This window comes from Perna viridis, chromosome 12 (genome assembly GCF_037379345.1).
Source record: "Perna viridis isolate PV_CMFRI_1.1 ecotype Kerala chromosome 12, ASM3737934v1, whole genome shotgun sequence".
In the NCBI taxonomy this organism is placed as follows: Eukaryota; Metazoa; Mollusca; class Bivalvia; order Mytilida; family Mytilidae; genus Perna; species Perna viridis.
The window spans coordinates 23,618,511-23,636,143 of NC_142456.1; the positions used below are offsets into that span (position 1 = coordinate 23,618,511).

A 17,633-nucleotide genomic window follows, 5' to 3' on the forward strand; every position below is an offset into this window, starting at 1 on the left:
GCAAGTATGGCAGATTAGTGCATGCGATATCATGTTTTATTGAACACTTAAAAGTGATATTGCCCTAGGACCATGGCTGAGGTCAATATCTCTTTAAAGTATTCCATAACGTGTTATTGCACACACTCAGCTGACGTAATTGTTTTATTACATTTGTCTGTTGAAATTTTTAGAATTACCCACTCAGTGAGTTTCTCTACATAACAGTTTTTAAAATAAGTATTTTGGTATAAATTCATATATTTTGTTAAGTCAAGTATAACCAGTTTTTTTAAGGTATTTGTTTGTGGATGTCCTTAAAAATTTTTTATCAAATTTAGGCAAATACCTTTTAGATATTAAACCAGTTGATATTTACAGAAAAGAATTTTCTTGTGAATGTAAACTGCTTAAGTCAGCTGTGCAATATGGCTTGTAATGAAAATGCCATGTGTGCAATATCACTAGATATGGATGTGTCATAAACATTGTTTAAATGGAAACTATTAATACAAAATATATGATATGTGTAATTGTCTATTATAGATACTAGAATGTTTTCCATTTGATTTCACATAAAGTTTAACTTTCCTTTTATAGCCATGTCCAGATGTTTTCTGGTTTCCTATCGTAACACATACGTTTGCTGATCACCTTGTTCAAGAATTGGAGAATTATGGCAAGTGGTCTGGTGGTAAAAATGAGGTCAGTATCTGTATAAATTGTCAAGTATAATTTTGTCTTAATATGAATATACCTATGAAAGCTTCTCCAGTACTTATAATAAGTTTAAGGAAGTAGACCTAGGGTAAGGGACACAACCCTTACTAATCATTGGAATGTTTGTATTCAGCATTTTACATCAATGTCATGTAAGCATCAAAGTAACTTGGATTGATTTCATTCTGTGTCAAATGAAAGCTTGATAACATTTGGTGAAATTCAGTACGATACAAACATTTCACTGACTTCCTGAGTTATTTCCCTTACCCTAGGTCTACCTCCTTAAACCCAAATGCATTGGATTTACTTTTCTGTTGTGTGTCAATTCACACAAAAATAAACATTGAACAACATTTAAGTGTCAGTCTCTGTAAGAATCAGGCAGTGGTGAAACATGGTATGAAAAACCCACCATTTGACTATATGCACCATCAGAATCAGGGAAAAAGACAAAATTTTTCATATCATATAGGTAAATTGAGTTACAATTTTTTTGGAATGCACTGAAAATGAACATTTCAAGGTTAGATAAGTTTTTCTTTGAACCATTTCTAAGCAAATTCAGTGATTCAGAGATCTAATAAGGATCTATTCTAATAAAGAAAACTTCCTTGAGTGAAATTTTATTGTCATATCAGTAGGTGTTTCACATGCATGTTTATGATTTTTTTCGATGCAGTTGGTATATTTTCACTTTTTATCCTTTGACCTTAAAGACACTCTTCCATGGAAACACAAGTTACCGGATTGCAATTCTGTTTCCCAATTAGACAATACTGATAACTTAGTGGCGTCTCAAAAAACCGTTTTGAAAATTGAAATTGCATGCCATGTGTTATTTCCTAAATAAAATGTAGAAAATTATAAGTAAAAAGAACAAATTTTACAGCATGTGCTTTCTTTTTTTTAAAGATAGTACTTGTTTCCATTTTGCTTAATTCTTACAAATACTTACACTGAATGAAAATAAAACAAAGAAAGGTATTTTGGGAGAAATGCCATCCTTTAAATATTAGTTGTATTACCATAAAATGATAAGCAGTCTTCACATTACCTGTAATGAATAGAAGGTCAAAGTTTATCATAAAAAGATAAAACAACATACAAATAGGTCAATGGAATTTTTTATTTTGATTATAAAACTTGGATGAAATTAACATATCTTATAGAAAAGCATCTAAAATCTTTGATACCATATAGTGGCAAATTTTCCCCAAATTGAAGTCCATATATTTTACCTGTAAAAATAATACATGTTGTGAAGTGGCTTAAATTAAATGTATATAAAAATAATGAATAAGTGAGAAATAACCAGGTTTTAAAGGTGTAAAGGAACTAAATACAAATAAAATATAAATAAAACATAAAAATATTAAAGAATATGAGCCCAAATTTTCGGCCTTACAGCCTTTGTCGGGGGCAAAAAGTGTTGAGTAGTAAATTGAAACAGAGACAAGGTGCTCTTCAAAATTGGTTTTGATCATTGTGAAATATGTGTCAAGTTCAAGATGAAAATTTATAAAACAAAAACAATTGAAAACCAGTTATTTTGACTAAATAATGGGTTTTGACATTCATTCCAAAGTGATGGGCAGCTCCAAAAAAGCTGATGGTAGGCTGTCCTAGGAATTTTTGTTGTTTTTGCCTGAACACGTTTCCAAAAGGGCAGTTACTTTCATGTCCTTGACACTGTGGTATTCCTGTAGAAAATGTTCACCGACTAGACAACTCTTCCCATTGGTGACGCTTTGTTTGTGTTCTACAAAATGATCAACCAAGCCCTGATAGGTCTCGCCCACATAAACCATTTTATAGTTTTTGTTAACCACAGCAGAAACGACATGGTCTGAGGTACAGATGAAATCATCTTTTAAAAAGACATTGACTGGCCTGACGACCTCATCAGTTTCCCAAGTAAAATGGCATGTGGAACAGCGTGGTCACTTACACTGCCGAGTGCCTTTATAATTGGCAGGGGGCGACTAGTGGCACTCTTGAAAGAACTTGTAACAAGTTACTTCCAGCCTATATAAAGGGAAAGAGCCTGAAAGCGGACCTTGTTACAAGTTCTTTCAAGAGTTCCACTAGATGATTGTAGTCCCTAAAATCAAATTGTACTTGATAATAATAATAGGGTAATTAATTGGAAAGAGTAAATAACCAAAATATGATCATGAGTGCCAAAGAACATCTAGATTAAAAGATAGTGTGGAACTAGTTCCGCTCATGAGTGATGGTAAATCTTTATGTTATTGGCACGAGTGATCATACTTTGGTTATTCATGATAATCAATTGATTATTCTATTTATTAGACTGATTTCTTCTATTATTCATGAATAATTGATTTCTACTATTATTCATGATCATCTGAATATAGCTGAGATATTGCTGATCGGACGTTAAACCCCAACAATCAATCAATCAATCTATTATTCATGGCTTTTTTCTCAACTTAAATTTTAAATTTTGTGAATGGGTGATTGATATTCGTGTTGTGACATTTTGGCTGGAGAAAGTCAGAGAGTGAAATTACTGAACTTATTTCACAGTGTGAATTACTGTATAGAAATTTATTACCCTGGGAAAATTCAATAAAACACTGCTATCTATATAATAAATAAATTTCTTTTGAAGGATCCACGACTTGCAGGAGGATATGAAAATGTCCCCACTGTTGATATCCACATGAACCAAGTAGGTTTTGAACAACATTGGTTACAGTTCCTGAAGAAATATGTGTCACCATTACAGCAAAAAGTTTTCACTGGATACTTCCATGATGTGAGTAATTAATCTGGTTCATTAACAAAATTGTTCACCTGGTGACATCATAAACTAAATTTTCTGTTTATTTTGAAAATGGCACTCATTAACTGGAACCTAGATACAGAATGTTATACCCCCACTCAACAAATGAGTGGCATATATGAGTTACCTTATCCGTCTGTCCGTCAGTACGTCTAAATTTCCTCTCAATTATTTCTGCCCCAAAGAATGGGTTGATTTCAAATTTGGTGTGTGCAGGCTTCTTATAAATTGGGCTTATTTGAGGACGAAATTGGATGCTGTTCAATGTCAACTTTCTGTTTCATGGGACTTTGCCATTTTTTGCTAAAATTATAGTCACAAAATTCTCAGCTCCCCAATGGTTAGATAGATTTCAAATTTGATGTTTAAAAATTTTGCTTCATATAAATGGAGCATATATGTAAGAGATTTTATTTCTTATTTGTGTATATGGAATGAAGTGAATAAAGAGTAATCCAAGGAACAAAGGTTGTAGCAGTAATCAAACAAATGTAATCCAGGGACAAAGACCAGACATTGAAAACAGAAATACACAACAAAGAACATAAAGTAACTAAAATTATACATACAAAGTAACAAAAGCAAATGAGCAACTCAGACTCCACTAAAAACTGGGAGCATGGACCAGGTGCACCGGTAAAAATAGTGCAAATGTTTGAATGAGGGGATAGCATGAGCTTGCTTGCTAAGGTTCTTTAATTTTCAAAGGCAACTTTTCTGCTTTGTAGCCACCACATGCCATTATGAACTTTGTGGTACGATACAAACCTGATGAACAGCCATTACTGAGACCTCATCATGACTCATCTACATTTACCATCAATGTTGGTTTGAATACACCAGGAGAAGATTTCACTGTAAGTTTTTATTGATACCTTTACTGTAAATTCAGAAAATGTTGCATTATTTCTATTGGTGTAAATATAACTATCAAACATGAAGATATAGTATGTTTGGTCATTTTTGTAGAGGGAAATTTTTATGGAATAGTTTTTAAGTAGCAGTCTTTATAAAAATCAGACAGAAGGTGATTCATTCATGTCAAAAACCCACCGAATTCAGTTTTATTTCTTGCCCGGAAACAGTAACTGATCACGTAACCAGTCTGAGTTTTTCATTTGGTTGTTGCGCTTTTGATATAAAAATTATGAAATTTGCACTTTGCAAGAGTTATCGTTCTTGATTTTGTTTCATTTGGTTGATTTTAGTGGGAGATAAATGTATGATTTTCTCAAAAGTACAAATTTGTATGCAGAAAAGATTGTTGTTATGTGAAAGTATGACATGTAGACTTAAAAAGCATCGTTTGTTTGGTGGGTTTTTCTACACCATGAATTACTTTACCATTGGTAGTGTTTAAACTTTATTTGGACTGGTACTTAAGTAAAAAAATCTGTACTTTGTAATGTTTAGCGCTTTATGCTCAGTGACTTTTACCGACAATTTCAACTTAGGATAGTTTACTGCGTAGTGATGACCTACTACTGGCAACTTAATTTTTTGTAATGCTTGCTGTTTATTGCCAATTCTTTAGTCTTATTATGGTTTGGTGTCAAAAATAAATATTTTGATTTTTTTCCTTAATCTAATTTTTGCCGTTCTATGCATGACTCATAATAGTAGTCAAGGATGTTATAAATCTGTGTATTGAATATTAAAGTAGTTCTTCTGTTTGTCTGAATATAGCTGAAATATTGCTGCTCGGACATTAAACCCCAACAAACAAACAATCTGTTTGTATTAAAAACAACAGTCCATGCGGGACTCATAACAATAGTCAATGATCCTTGTATTGAAAATTGGGGAAAGATAATTAGGTATCTAAATTTGGATTTTCTATTCCAGGGTGGTGGCTGTCGTTTCATCCGGTACAACTGCAGTGTAACAAGTACAAGGAAAGGTTGGATGTTGATGCACCCAGGAAGATTGACCCATTATCACGAAGGTTTAAGAGTACTTTCTGGAACAAGATATATTATGGTATCGTTTGTTGATCCATAAACTTAATGTGGGATGATGGTCTTTAACTGGTGCTAATATATGTATGTAAAATGTTTTTTTGTCTAAAACAGAGTGCCATTTTAAAATAATTAAAGAGGTATTTAATTTAAGTAAACATAAACTCGTCATAAAATGTCATTTATGTATTTATATGATGGTCAGGTTCCTGTGAAGTACAGTGTAGACTGTATGTAAAAGGTGTTTTTGAATAAATACAATTAGAGGTTTTTGAGTGTATTTAAATGGAATAGTTCTGTGCATTTTTAAAATTATTACTTCCTTAAAAAATTAAATATTACTAAGTTGAATTTTGGTGGTAATCTATTTTAAATATTTGTTGACTTCAAATTGATTTTTGCATCACATTTTGTTTTGTTTTGACCTTTTGAATGATTTACAATGTAAAATTTTGTACCAGGCACTTATTCCGCTAAAATATTAACACAAACTTTTATTAAGGAGGCAGACATAGGGTAAGGGACATAACTCTTGAAATCAGTTACATGTTTGTATCACATTCAATTTCACCAATGCCTATCAAGCTTTCATTTGAAACAGAACAAAATCAGTCCAAGTTACTTTGATGCTTACATGTTGGTGAGGTAAAATGCTGAATACAAACATTCCAGTGATTTGTGTCCCTTATCCTAGGTCTACCTCCTTAAATGACAGTTTGGCATAGGTTGCAAGACTGGTGATTACTATATACACATTGGAACCTGTCTAAACCAAACTCCTTTTTTACTTTAACATTGGCTGAGATAAGACAGTTTGGTGTACACAGGTTTCAAAGCTTATTGAATCTGGCGTGAATGGACTCCATAAGATACCTGGTTACACATGTTTCATAACGGATTGAATCTGATGTGGACTCCAAAAGATGCCTTGTTTACACAGGTTTTAAAATGTATTGAAACTAGTCTGAACGAACTCCACAAGATGCCTGGATTACACAGGTTTCAAATGTATTGAATCTGGCGTGAAAGGACTCCACAAGATGCCTGGTTTGCACCGGTTGGTTTCAAATGTATGGAAACAAGTGTGAATGGACTCCATGAGATGCCTGGTTTACACAGGTTTCAAACGTATTGAAACAGGTGTCAGTGGACTCCATCAGATGCCTGGTTTGCACAGGCTTAATACGTATTTAAACAGGTGTGAATGGACTCCATCAGATGCCTGGTTTACACAGGTTGATCTGTATAGTGATTCTTTTTTTTTTATAGAAGCTTAATTTTATGGTATTTACATGTTTTTATAAAACCATTGACCTTTTTAACAGCACTGGCTTTGCTGGCCATATAAAACCAAAACTTTTATGAGATATAATTTTTACAGAATAAAATTAAAAAGTTTAAAAATCCAACAAGACAAAAACTGTAACTATTATTGATAAAACTACTACAATCTTGACTGCAACAAAAGACCTTTTTCATATTCCCAACTTCAAACTTTTAGCAAAAAGAAGTAACTCTCCAACCCAACAGACTGGTTTACTGTCTGATTTGAGCAAAGGATAGCAAGTAGACTTTAAATTCAGATATTTGATTTATTGGGGCTGTTGTAAGTACTTGGAAATTTCAAACCATTTCGGTTCTTACAGAAGTTTTAGTTTCCCCCAAATTAAAATTCTATCCAGGTTGTTATGTGTTGGTGGTTATGTCTCTTTGAAAAAAAAAACAAAAAAAAACTTTTGAAATTGCTTGCATATCATAAATATGAAAAAGGACTATTACAGCAGTCAAGTTGTGATGAAGATAATGATGAATACTTTGTTAAAAATTTCGTCATAATGTCTGTAAAGTGTGGATTTTATGTGCCATTTTTTATAAAGGCTTGAAGGGTTTGTGGAAAGTTAAATGTTATATCTTTCACTTATATATCAATTCATCACCAAATATATGAACTGTGTATATTGTTTTATAGTGTTGGCTATAACACACAACAGTGTTTCTCATTGCAATTGTTGTAGAGTTATTTAATCTAATTATGTGTAAGTGTTTGTAAGAATCAGACAAAATTGGAAAAATCAGAAACATGCATGCACCCCATAGATCTGACAATGTGATTTCAATCAAGGATGCTTTCTTATTTGAAAAGACCATTATTTTGTCTCTGCATCACTGGATTCACTCAGATTTTTTTCTTTAGAATCTTAGAAAAATGATGTTTTTGACAGAGTTATCACCCCTTGAAATGTTCATTTTCATTGCATTTCAATGAAATTGTAACTCAATGGTCCAGTATTATATGGAAAATCTATCTGTTTTTCTTTATTTTGATGGTGCAAAAAGTCAAATTACACTATCAAAATAATGAGTTTTTTCAAACCATGTTTCACAGACTGCCTGATTCTTACAGGGACTGACACTTAAGATTAGACCTTTCAGTTGTTCCATTCAGTCACTGCATCAGTGACTGAATTGAACAATTGATAGGTCTAGTTTTAAATAGGTTGAGAATTATTGTAAATATTAGCAATGATTGCTTAGTTTAACAGGGACCATATCGAATGGTGTGCATTGTTAAGCAAGCAAAAACATCTTAATTTTATGGAACAAAACTATAGTTAAAAATAAATTTTTAATTCTGAATAAAATTACATTTGCTTTTAGAAAAAAAAGTGCTAAAGTGTTGAAAAACTGTTCAGAATCAACATGCATGTAGTACATGTATCGTCTTGTTTAACTATTTATCAGTTAATTTTTAAAAAGTGAAAATGGAATAAAATCTGACTTGGGTATTAGTGTAAGTCCCATCTATAATGTACCATACGTGTAGTTGCATCGTATACAGATGATTCTACATGTATATGAACTCTTTTTGGATGATTGATGATTTCTAATGTGAATATTATATTGCTACAAAATGTATAGGTTTAGATTTTTCAACAAAATGCTGTTGTGCCAAATTTCTAGTCAAAAGTTTTTATATGTGATAAATACCAGCAACTGAGAAAATTAAAAGGTAGACTTTTTCACTATGATGTTAGAGTTGTACAAAAAGTCTTTTAAATGATGTAATTGAGATTTAGAAGAATATTCAATATTTTTGTCAATTTTATTAGTTCCATATTTGCATGTAGTTCGATTTTATTCTATCACATGACTATCAAAGGTAAGAAATTAGCATATTGTTGGTGAGTTATATTTTTAAAATAATTTTCCATGCATTTACATGTAGTTCGATTTTATTCTATCACATGACTATCAAAGGTAAGACATTAGCATATTGTCGGTGAGTTATATTTTTAAAATAATTTTCCATGCATTTTATAAGGCTAATATGGGGATTTATTGATCATGATAAAATATTATATTATTTGAGAAATGATTTGCAATACATGTACTGCTTTGATGATCTGTGTTTTGAAGATATTTTTATTGTTTTTGTTGTTTATGTTGCAAGTAAATATGGTTGTTTCTGATTTTCATGCGATCATGCTCGTTTATGAATCTTGAAGAATTGATAAATTTACAGGGGTTGGGTCATGAGATTTGGAAGAACAAGGAGGGACAGTAATTCAGGAAAGAGTGGGGGTTTATGCTATTATATGTTTTTTTTGGTCATGATTTTGCACAAAATTAATAAAATTCCCCAAAATAAGAGGGGCTGGAAACTGCCCCCCCCAAAAAAAAAAAAAAAAAAAAAAAAATAATAATAATGATAATAAAACCTCCTGGATTACGTGGATTATGTTTTTCCAAACTGTCTGACTTCTTTATCCAGAAAATCAAGGTTTTGTTAAACAAGAAAGTTATTTCTTACTCAAATATAATTTTTAAAGATCTACTGGAAATCCTATATGCTTGATGCTTTAATTTGATTACCTGGTTGTTCAGTAGTAAGTTTTAATTTTATAAAATAAAATTATATAACCAGTCTCATGTTGTACATGAATGAATGAGTCTCATACTTGTATTTTGCAGAAATTATTTAAAACAAGCTTCAAATTTTTGCTTACAGCAGTACTTATACAAGTAGGTCACAAACTGAACTTATCACTATGAAAAAATTGTTTGCATTATGTAGTAAAATTTTGAAATGTGAAGAAAGCTTTTTATTAGCAATCTGCTCCTGAATCTCAAGAATGTTATAAATAAATGTTCATGATATAAAGTTATGAAATCATCTTAGAGTTTTGTTCTTTTTTTCCCATGGCAAAAAAAAAAAAAAAATAAATAACAGATTCGTTTCCTGCTACCACTGAGACAAAAATAGAGGAGGTAGGTAAGGAAATTATTTTTCAAAAATGCTTTACATTGAGTTAATGGGTAAACTATCTAGAATTTAACAGAGCTTGAGCCAATATGGTCATACAATGTTGAGGGAAGGCAAAAAAAAAACTAGGGTAGGTAGGGTAGGTAGTAAAGAATAGGAGGAATAGAGGAGCCAATACAACATGTAACATGACGTAATATAATCCATTGATTGAACATATTCAGTGGTCTTGGAGTAGTTTGCTTCGCTCAAGTGCCGAAGGTCATGGATTCAATTTTAGTGAAAGTTAAACCCAAAGTCTTTAAGAATGGCAGTCACTGTTTTCCCACTGAGCTTACAGCATATAGGAGATAGAGTGATGACTGGCTGACAGAAGAATGTGTCAAATTGGGGTGGCATTCCTACCTGTACCTGTGGGTTGTAATTCTGTGGGCTAACACAATAAACATTGGACTCCGTGTGCCTGACCAGTAAAAAATATTTTCTGTTTGATTGATAAAATGTTCTAGTTTTATCTGCTACAAAAGAGTGTCAAACTTGGAATAGCATCTATATTGGACCCAATTGCACATTATCTGACATATTCGGTCTACTTCAAGCTGCACATCACTGAGCATTTCATTCTTTACCTTTATAACTAATTGTAGTACTTGCTTCCATATAAATGCTTAATGTCTGAATATGCAGAGTATTACACGAGCCAAGTGGCACATATTCGCCTTACTCTGTCGGACTAAAGAAGAATTTCAAAGATATACATGTGTATATGCACGAAGTTCTGCAGAGCGGACAGAAATGATCAGACTGACTAAGCGGATATCACCTGATTGAACAAATCCGTCCCAAAATACCTGCATATGTACATGTATAAGGGTAACTCTTTCGCTGCATCTGTGTATAATGTTTTGAGGCAAGTTGCAGCCTGTCCAGTGGTGCGATGGCTTCCTCGTCGTTCATTTAAGACCCATAAGTGACCTTTAGCTGACATTTTTCATCCCTGTTGGATTGTTGTCTTTGAGCCATATCAATTATCTTTATATATGAAATATCGACTATAGAAGTTCGACCAATCATTCAATCTACCAACCAAATCAAAGTAACCCCTCAAATGTTTCTCAAGATTTAATGATAATTACAATCATGATACAAAGCAACCCCACTATTTCAAAGCTTAATATATATGAACTTCCTACATTGATGCAAACTATTGTTCTGTTCGAGATTTTCCTATGATACAGCTGAATGCTATCCCATATCTGTGTGTATTTAGTGGCACATTTTACTTTCCTGAACTCAATAATAATGTGAATGACATCTAGGTAATTGACCTTGTTCTATGACCAGACAGAGATAGCTTATCATGTCTCTGTATCTAGTTCTGATTAGCCGTACGGTATAATTGGTAAGTTCTTTATAAGGAAAATAGACCACCTCTATAGTTACATTTTGTGTATGTTTATTATGAGACAGAAACATGTAAACATGAGGTTAAGGCCTTATAGTATGACCCCACCACAGATTGTATGCATCTGGCCACAACAAGATGTTTGGCTTTAGTGTGTCTTTGTGTTCTTTAATTTTTTGTTAGATTTAGAAGAGTTTCCCTAGGTTTAATTACTGTTGTTGGGACCTTTCAGAGCTTACTTTAAGGTGTGTTTACACTTGGAAAGACCTTTTGGTGATCTCTGAAATTATAGACTTTTTTTGTATTTTGTTTTACGCTGGTGCTTATCGTTACGTTTCACCATATCCGTTCCTTTTTCTTTAGAGTGAATACAAAATAGAAAGCAACATTTTTTGAGCATTTTACAGCAAGTAATTGAGAATGAGTTTTTATTCAACTAATGTTCAACTAATGTTCTTTTTTTCGTGCCGAGTATTTACGAGCACTTAAAATGAAGAAATGGAATAACATGGACACTATCCCTACAAGTTTTTCAACTAAAACAATCCATTGGTTATAAATTTAAGTTTTACTATTTGCTTGACTTGTATAGTGGTGGATTAAGACGGGGCATGACCACTGACTCTCTTGAGAGAAAAGTAAATTTGTTTAAATATTGATTAAGAAATACTTAAACATTTTTTTCCATGTTTTTCCAAGTTAAGACAAGTGTACAAAAGTAAGATATCCTCTTTTTACATATGTTTATTATGATTTACGCTAATATGAAATTAGATCATATTTTTTCAAATTGCACATCAATTCCATTACACGTAAACAATAGAACCCCAAAATATATTCATAATCCCTTTTTTGTCACTGTTGCTTATTGATCGTGGATATAATTTACATACATCCGTCTGTTCGTCCGGATAGGGTGTACATAGTTTGTCCGGCTATCCTCTTTAACAGCTTTTTAGCTTCAGCTTTGAACTATTTGGGATGTTTTTACGCATATAAATGCAATGCAGACGTGCAAATCGCAAATCCATAGTAGTTTCGTTTTGTAAAATATTCCTAAAATAAGAGAAGGTTGAACCTAATTGTTTCAATTTTCTAAAAAAAAATAATATGACATTTTTTATACAGTAATCCCCCATTTTCTATATGTTGATTTTTTATATAGATCATTCAGTTTGTATAAATACTAATGGAGCAATCGTGTTCGAACTCAAACAAGATTTTGAGACTATCTTGATTTTTTGTTTTGTTTTTTGTTCTTTTAATTTCAAGTTTTACATGGATTCTTTGCTACAGTATTCTGAAAAACAGCGGCTATTCTCATTCGTCAACTGTATTTTAGTTGTAGTCCCTACAAACTACACCATGCTGTACTTGGCTATATTCTTACTGTGTGTTCAATTAGCTATTGGACAACTCTGTACTTTTATTCCGAATGACAATCTTTCCTCGCTGAATTACTTGGATACCAGAAGTAACCGTCTCAAAACAACCAATGATTACTCAGTTTTTGAGGTTTTAGGAAAGCATTGGTCCACTGACAATGAAGTCTGGCTTGAAGTAAAAGACGCTCACACAAAAGTAAGTGTTTACGGCGGGACAGGTATAATACAAGAAGAGCATTGATGTCTTTAAAGAGTTTAGCTGACAGTAGCGTTTGTCTGAGAAGGCTGCATCAATGGAGTCGACAGGGTGCTACTTAAGTGAAATACTAGTATGCTCCCGTAGCTTAACACCGTAGTTTTCAACTCAAAACACTTAAAATCGAAAATAGTATGATAACATGTTTAACTCCTCCATGTGAACAATTGAAAAACCACCACAGAACGATATTTAAGACAAGGGACACGGATGGTACATGTAGAAAAAGAATAAACATTCTCAGATGAAAACATTCTAAAGAACTGGAATTATCCAGAAACTTGGGACAAGGACCATGCATGTTAAAATATTATAGGCATTGCTTGTTTGTTTTGTATCCTTTGATCGAAATACGCACGGCACATTTTTAGGGTGCAAATTTCCCTCCAACAATCAAGGACTTGAGGTAGATTAAACGATAGTTTAATTGCCCTGCTAAAAGGATTTTCAGACACAAATGATAAGGCATACATGTAATGGTAACAGGGGACAGATCTGACTGTATTTCGCTTGAAATATTTCTGCAATAAAATATACCCCATAATACCCTATGAATGAGAGGGCCAACGTTTGCTCTCATTGGAACACCAATTTTTGAAATATAATGTGTTGTCTTTTACAGCGATTGTAGTGCATTGATTTTTTGTTGTTGTTGATTTTTTTTATTTTTATTTTTTGCATTTGAAATTTACATCAATCGTAATGTGAGAAATCAAACTGATACTACTAAGAAAATTTTAAAAGGGTTTTGTCACTTACTAGTATATATTTGTTTCACTCTACTACAGTTAAAAAAGTTATCAATTTTACCCAATGTAAGAAATCATCGTCATCATAACCCATGTACACCATTTTCAGGACTCCTCAACGCTGTATTTCAGAAACAAAGACGGCGTCTGTACAGATAATTGTTGTGGTAAGTTTTTTTTAATACATACCTTGAGAATTTGGTATTCATCTGAGGGATACAATTCTTTTTTATTTACATTATTGCTTCGTAAACAAAACAAACTATTGATTATCCATCTCATTCCCTTTTTTCTCTCTTATAAAAATGACTATCGGACAATCCAAAGCCATTCATGACGTCAATTGTCCATTGTATGTCATTGTGTGTGTATGACGTCATGCAGTTAAATAAATATGGTTTCAGAAATTTTAATTTTATTGTAGTTATTATTGATATTTTACAGAAAAGATAAAGAATTCAGAAAAGCGTAAGTATTTAATATGAAAATCCATTTTAAATGATCTAAAATGGACTATCAAAATCAAAGACGCATTACTACATATCATCATTTTAACATCTTTGATATGATTGTTTAGTTGCTGTTTCCAATTGCAGAAATTGTAGAAAAAGAAACGAATTTTCTGTTCACTCTCCTTAACTTAGTCCGTTAACGATCAATATTCGCGATTTTAAGTGTGACTAGACGGGCTGACATTAATTAAAACAACACAATTAGTAGTGTTTGATGACGTTTTGGTTTTAGTTTTAGTTGCAGTTTTGCATATATTGTCGAAAAAGTAAAAAATATTTTTGTTCACTCTCCTTTATTAGGTCCTTTCACGATCAAGCTGCAATATCGATCGGTTCACGATCAATACTCCCGCTTGGCAGTGTGAAGGGCTGACATTGAAACAACACAATTATTATAGTGTTTAGATGACTTGGTGATGATAAATACATTGAAACAACACAATTATTATAGTGTTTAGATAAATTGGTGATGATAAATACATTGAAACATGTCTACATCGGATCCCTTTTAGACTTTCAAATTGGCTTGGTTTAGACAGGTGTTCAGTTTATCAGGGATCAAAATAGACTTAAACTGAAATTAAGGTACTTTAAAAGTGCCCAGTTTAGAAGGTTTTCGTATTTTATATTGCAATCGTTCTATTTGAGCAGCCAAAATGTGTTGGCTGTATATTTGTTGGTGATATACAGTCACTGCCTGTAGAGCACTTAGGTCCCCGCCTACTATCCTATCCTTGCATGAACTACCTGTTTATCGTAGCGTCTCTATCGGGAGTCCACAAGTAGGGAAGAAATGTACAAAAAACACGTCGTATAAAAATATCTTGATTAAAATGACGAGGATTGTAGTGTAAAGAAAATAACTGTATATTGACTAGAAATAAAAACGACATACGAATTCGGTACGAATCGAAAAAAAGCTCAGCGTTTTACATCGATTCTAAGCCTCATCCATGTATTGGTTTTTTTTATTTCAAGTCAATATACAGTTATTTTCTTGTTAAGGGGTCACTTTAGACAGGCTTCAATGTAATCATTTGTTAGAAATAAAAAAAAAAGAAAATGATTGGAAAATTTTACAGTGCATTCAGCACATTTTCTTAGTTGATCTTCAGCATCACTATAAAGCGTTTATGTTTTAGAGTACTTCGTAGTTATAAGAAATTTTGATAGAGGTTGGTAAAATATTTCAGGGTTTTTAATAGGTAAGTATTATCAAGTTTACTTACATGAAACATGTTGACTTATCCCAGGTTGGGACACTTTATCTAATTATTCTAATATGTTCTTGTTCAATCAACTACTTAAAAAAACAACACAAATACCACTACTGAATGGAATTTAATGAAACTTTTACAGAATCTGTATTACATATTCCCACTGTGCACCTTCTATTTTAGGTTCCGATCCAAATCAATTTGTATTTCAAAGGGTACATGTTATCAGATGGGGAAAGGGGGAAGGGGTATTAATTAAATGAACATTGCTGACAGTTTAGACTTGTTTAGTCTCTGTGTAATATATAAAAATATCATTACTATCAAATATTCATTCACTATCCAGCTGCTGTATAATCTATAGAGTCCATAATTGAGGCCAGAAAATTTAGCAATAAAATTTAATTGGATTTGTCACCTTGGTAATAAAAATGTACTTAAAAACCACATATATGACAAGGGTGACAATGACGATGTTATTGTAACATTCCTAAGCTATGTAACAATAAGTATATATTCTGTGCTTATGGATTCAGAAGTTCATTTAACACCTGAAACAGCAGGTGGATAGCGAATGAATATTTAATCAAATAATATATATATATATATATATATATATATATATATATATATATATATATATATATATATATATATATATATATTACAGAGAGACTTGTAGCAAGTCTACTCACACTTTTCCCTCTGTTTTAGAGTTGAGTTTTGGCTGTTGACGGTGTACAAAGTGTCAGTCTCTGTAAGAATCAGGCAGTAGCTGAAACACAGTATAAAACAAATATCATTTTAAAAGTTTAATTTGACTATTTGCACCATCATAATTGAAGAAAAAAAGAGTTCCCATATCATTTTGGTTAATTGAGTTATATTCATTGAAATGCACTGAAAATGAAAATTTCAAGGGCAGATAACTCTCAAAAACCTCATTTTAATATTTTATTGAGAATTTTCTGAGCAAAACCTGTACGACAGAGATTAAATAATGGTCTTTTCAAATAGAGAAAGCATCTACGAGTGACATTACATTGTAAGATCGGTGAATTTTTGACATGCATGTTCCTGATTTTTCCGAATTTGCCTGATTCTTACAAAAACTTACTGTACTTAATACGACAATTTCCTTGTTGATTCATGTACATGTATTTTAAACCACAATTATTGAAATATACTCAATATGTGAAAAGACATCGATTAGTTGCTCACTAATGTTTGTATTGCATGTCGTGCCCTTAACTTTTTATTAGCATGCCAGATTTTATACGGTGTTGTACTCCTGGTGAAACCATTGGAATCCAGTTCTTTAAAATACTAAAACAATTATCGTACACTCTCATGTAATACCAGTATGTCATTTTTTTTCAGATTTTCATGGAAGCGTTGATATGCGTAAGAAAATTCGTTATCATAGTTTCAATGCGATATTAACTATTACATGATCTGTAAAACGCTATTTGTACGAAAACAAATTTATAACTTAAAATTTTATAGACGGTTATGTTCCTTCAAAGTACGGAGCGTTTAGTATAAAACTGAATGTCATACGTGCTAAAATAAATATTAGTAAATTATGTAAAGTGTCTCTATAAGTTGGCATTCCTGACATTTTATTTCAAGGCTAATCCCTTCTCTTAAGAAGAGTAGTGGCGGATCAAGGGGTTGGGGTTCCGGGAGGCGAAAACCCCCTGTTCGTTGAAAATGTTTAATTTGGTGCGGATTTGGAAAAAAATGAGCACCCTCTTTTTTTCCGGAAACCGCTTGGACCCCCATTTTTTTCTTCAAAATCTGTTTCTGTACTTTGAACTTCTTTATAAACCTTTTTCAAAGAAAAAAGTCATATTCAAATACACGTTTGAAGAAGAGATCGAGATGTGATGTTTAGTATATGATATTCCTTTTTTTTCTCTATCGATCTCTAACATTCCAATGTCATCTGTTTATTAATTTTATAAACTCGTGTATGACGACGAGATTATAATCCAGTTAAAATATTTTTCCACGATTTTTATTTCAGTTGATGATCTGTGTAAGTATGAAATTTTGAATGGTGTTGTCTCAGTGTTACAAGAGTAATCAAGGTAACCAATATTCTAACGGAACTCAAAAGAATGTAATCGAGGGACAAAGACCATTCATGGAAAACAGACAATCACAGCAAAGAACATAAAGTAACTAAAGCAATAATACAAAGCAACAAAAGAAAATTTGTAACTCAGACTCCACTAAAAACTGGGAGCATGGACCAGGTGCAACGGTAGGGTAAGCGTCCTGGAATCAAACGAGCACATATAAATAAAACTTTAGTAATAACTATCTATCTATCTATCTATCCGAAACGTTGAGCCAAACAGTTATGCGATT

The 17,633-nt window shown here is 32.3% G+C and overlaps 2 protein-coding genes across 5 annotated transcripts in view; both read left to right on the forward strand.

Annotated features, from left to right (window-relative positions):
- The window catches only part of LOC148601754 (procollagen-lysine,2-oxoglutarate 5-dioxygenase 1-like), a 40,535-nt gene extending 30,891 nt beyond the window's left edge, over window positions 1-9,644 (forward strand). For all 3 annotated transcript variants that reach the window (XM_088556232.1, XM_088556233.1, XM_088556234.1), the window contains 4 exons: window positions 580-684; window positions 3,338-3,484; window positions 4,240-4,368; window positions 5,357-9,644. In XM_088556232.1, the coding sequence (XP_088412358.1) occupies window positions 580-684; window positions 3,338-3,484; window positions 4,240-4,368; window positions 5,357-5,512 (537 nt within the window). In that variant the 3' untranslated portion in view covers window positions 5,513-9,644. The remainder of the gene's footprint in view (window positions 1-579; window positions 685-3,337; window positions 3,485-4,239; window positions 4,369-5,356) is intronic.
- A 1,426-nt stretch (window positions 9,645-11,070) lies between these two features.
- On the forward strand, window positions 11,071-17,360 carry LOC148601755 (uncharacterized). 2 transcript variants are annotated; one of them, XM_088556235.1, is made up of 6 exons: window positions 11,071-11,135; window positions 12,481-12,719; window positions 13,638-13,695; window positions 13,973-13,996; window positions 16,638-16,661; window positions 17,287-17,360. In XM_088556235.1, the coding sequence occupies exons 2-6, from the start codon at window positions 12,504-12,506 to the stop codon at window positions 17,343-17,345; spliced, it is 381 nt and encodes a 126-aa protein (XP_088412361.1). In that variant the 5' UTR covers window positions 11,071-11,135; window positions 12,481-12,503; the 3' UTR covers window positions 17,346-17,360. The 2 variants fall into 2 exon arrangements, with proteins under 2 accessions (XP_088412361.1, XP_088412362.1); XM_088556236.1 differs by lacking the exons at window positions 16,638-16,661; window positions 17,287-17,360 and adding an exon at window positions 15,234-15,298.
- The last annotated feature ends 273 nt before the right edge of the window (window positions 17,361-17,633 follow it).

Excerpts from the sequence above, each read along its gene's own strand:
- LOC148601755 (XM_088556235.1), top strand. The coding sequence starts at position 12,504 with ATGCTGTACTTGGCTATATTCTTACTGTGTGTTCAATTAGCTATTGGA. Across the intron at positions 12,720-13,637 it reads TAAAAGACGCTCACACAAAA|GACTCCTCAACGCTGTATTT; the intron begins GTAAGTGTTTAC and ends CACCATTTTCAG. Across the intron at positions 13,997-16,637 it reads GATAAAGAATTCAGAAAAGC|ATTTTCATGGAAGCGTTGAT; the intron begins GTAAGTATTTAA and ends ATTTTTTTTCAG.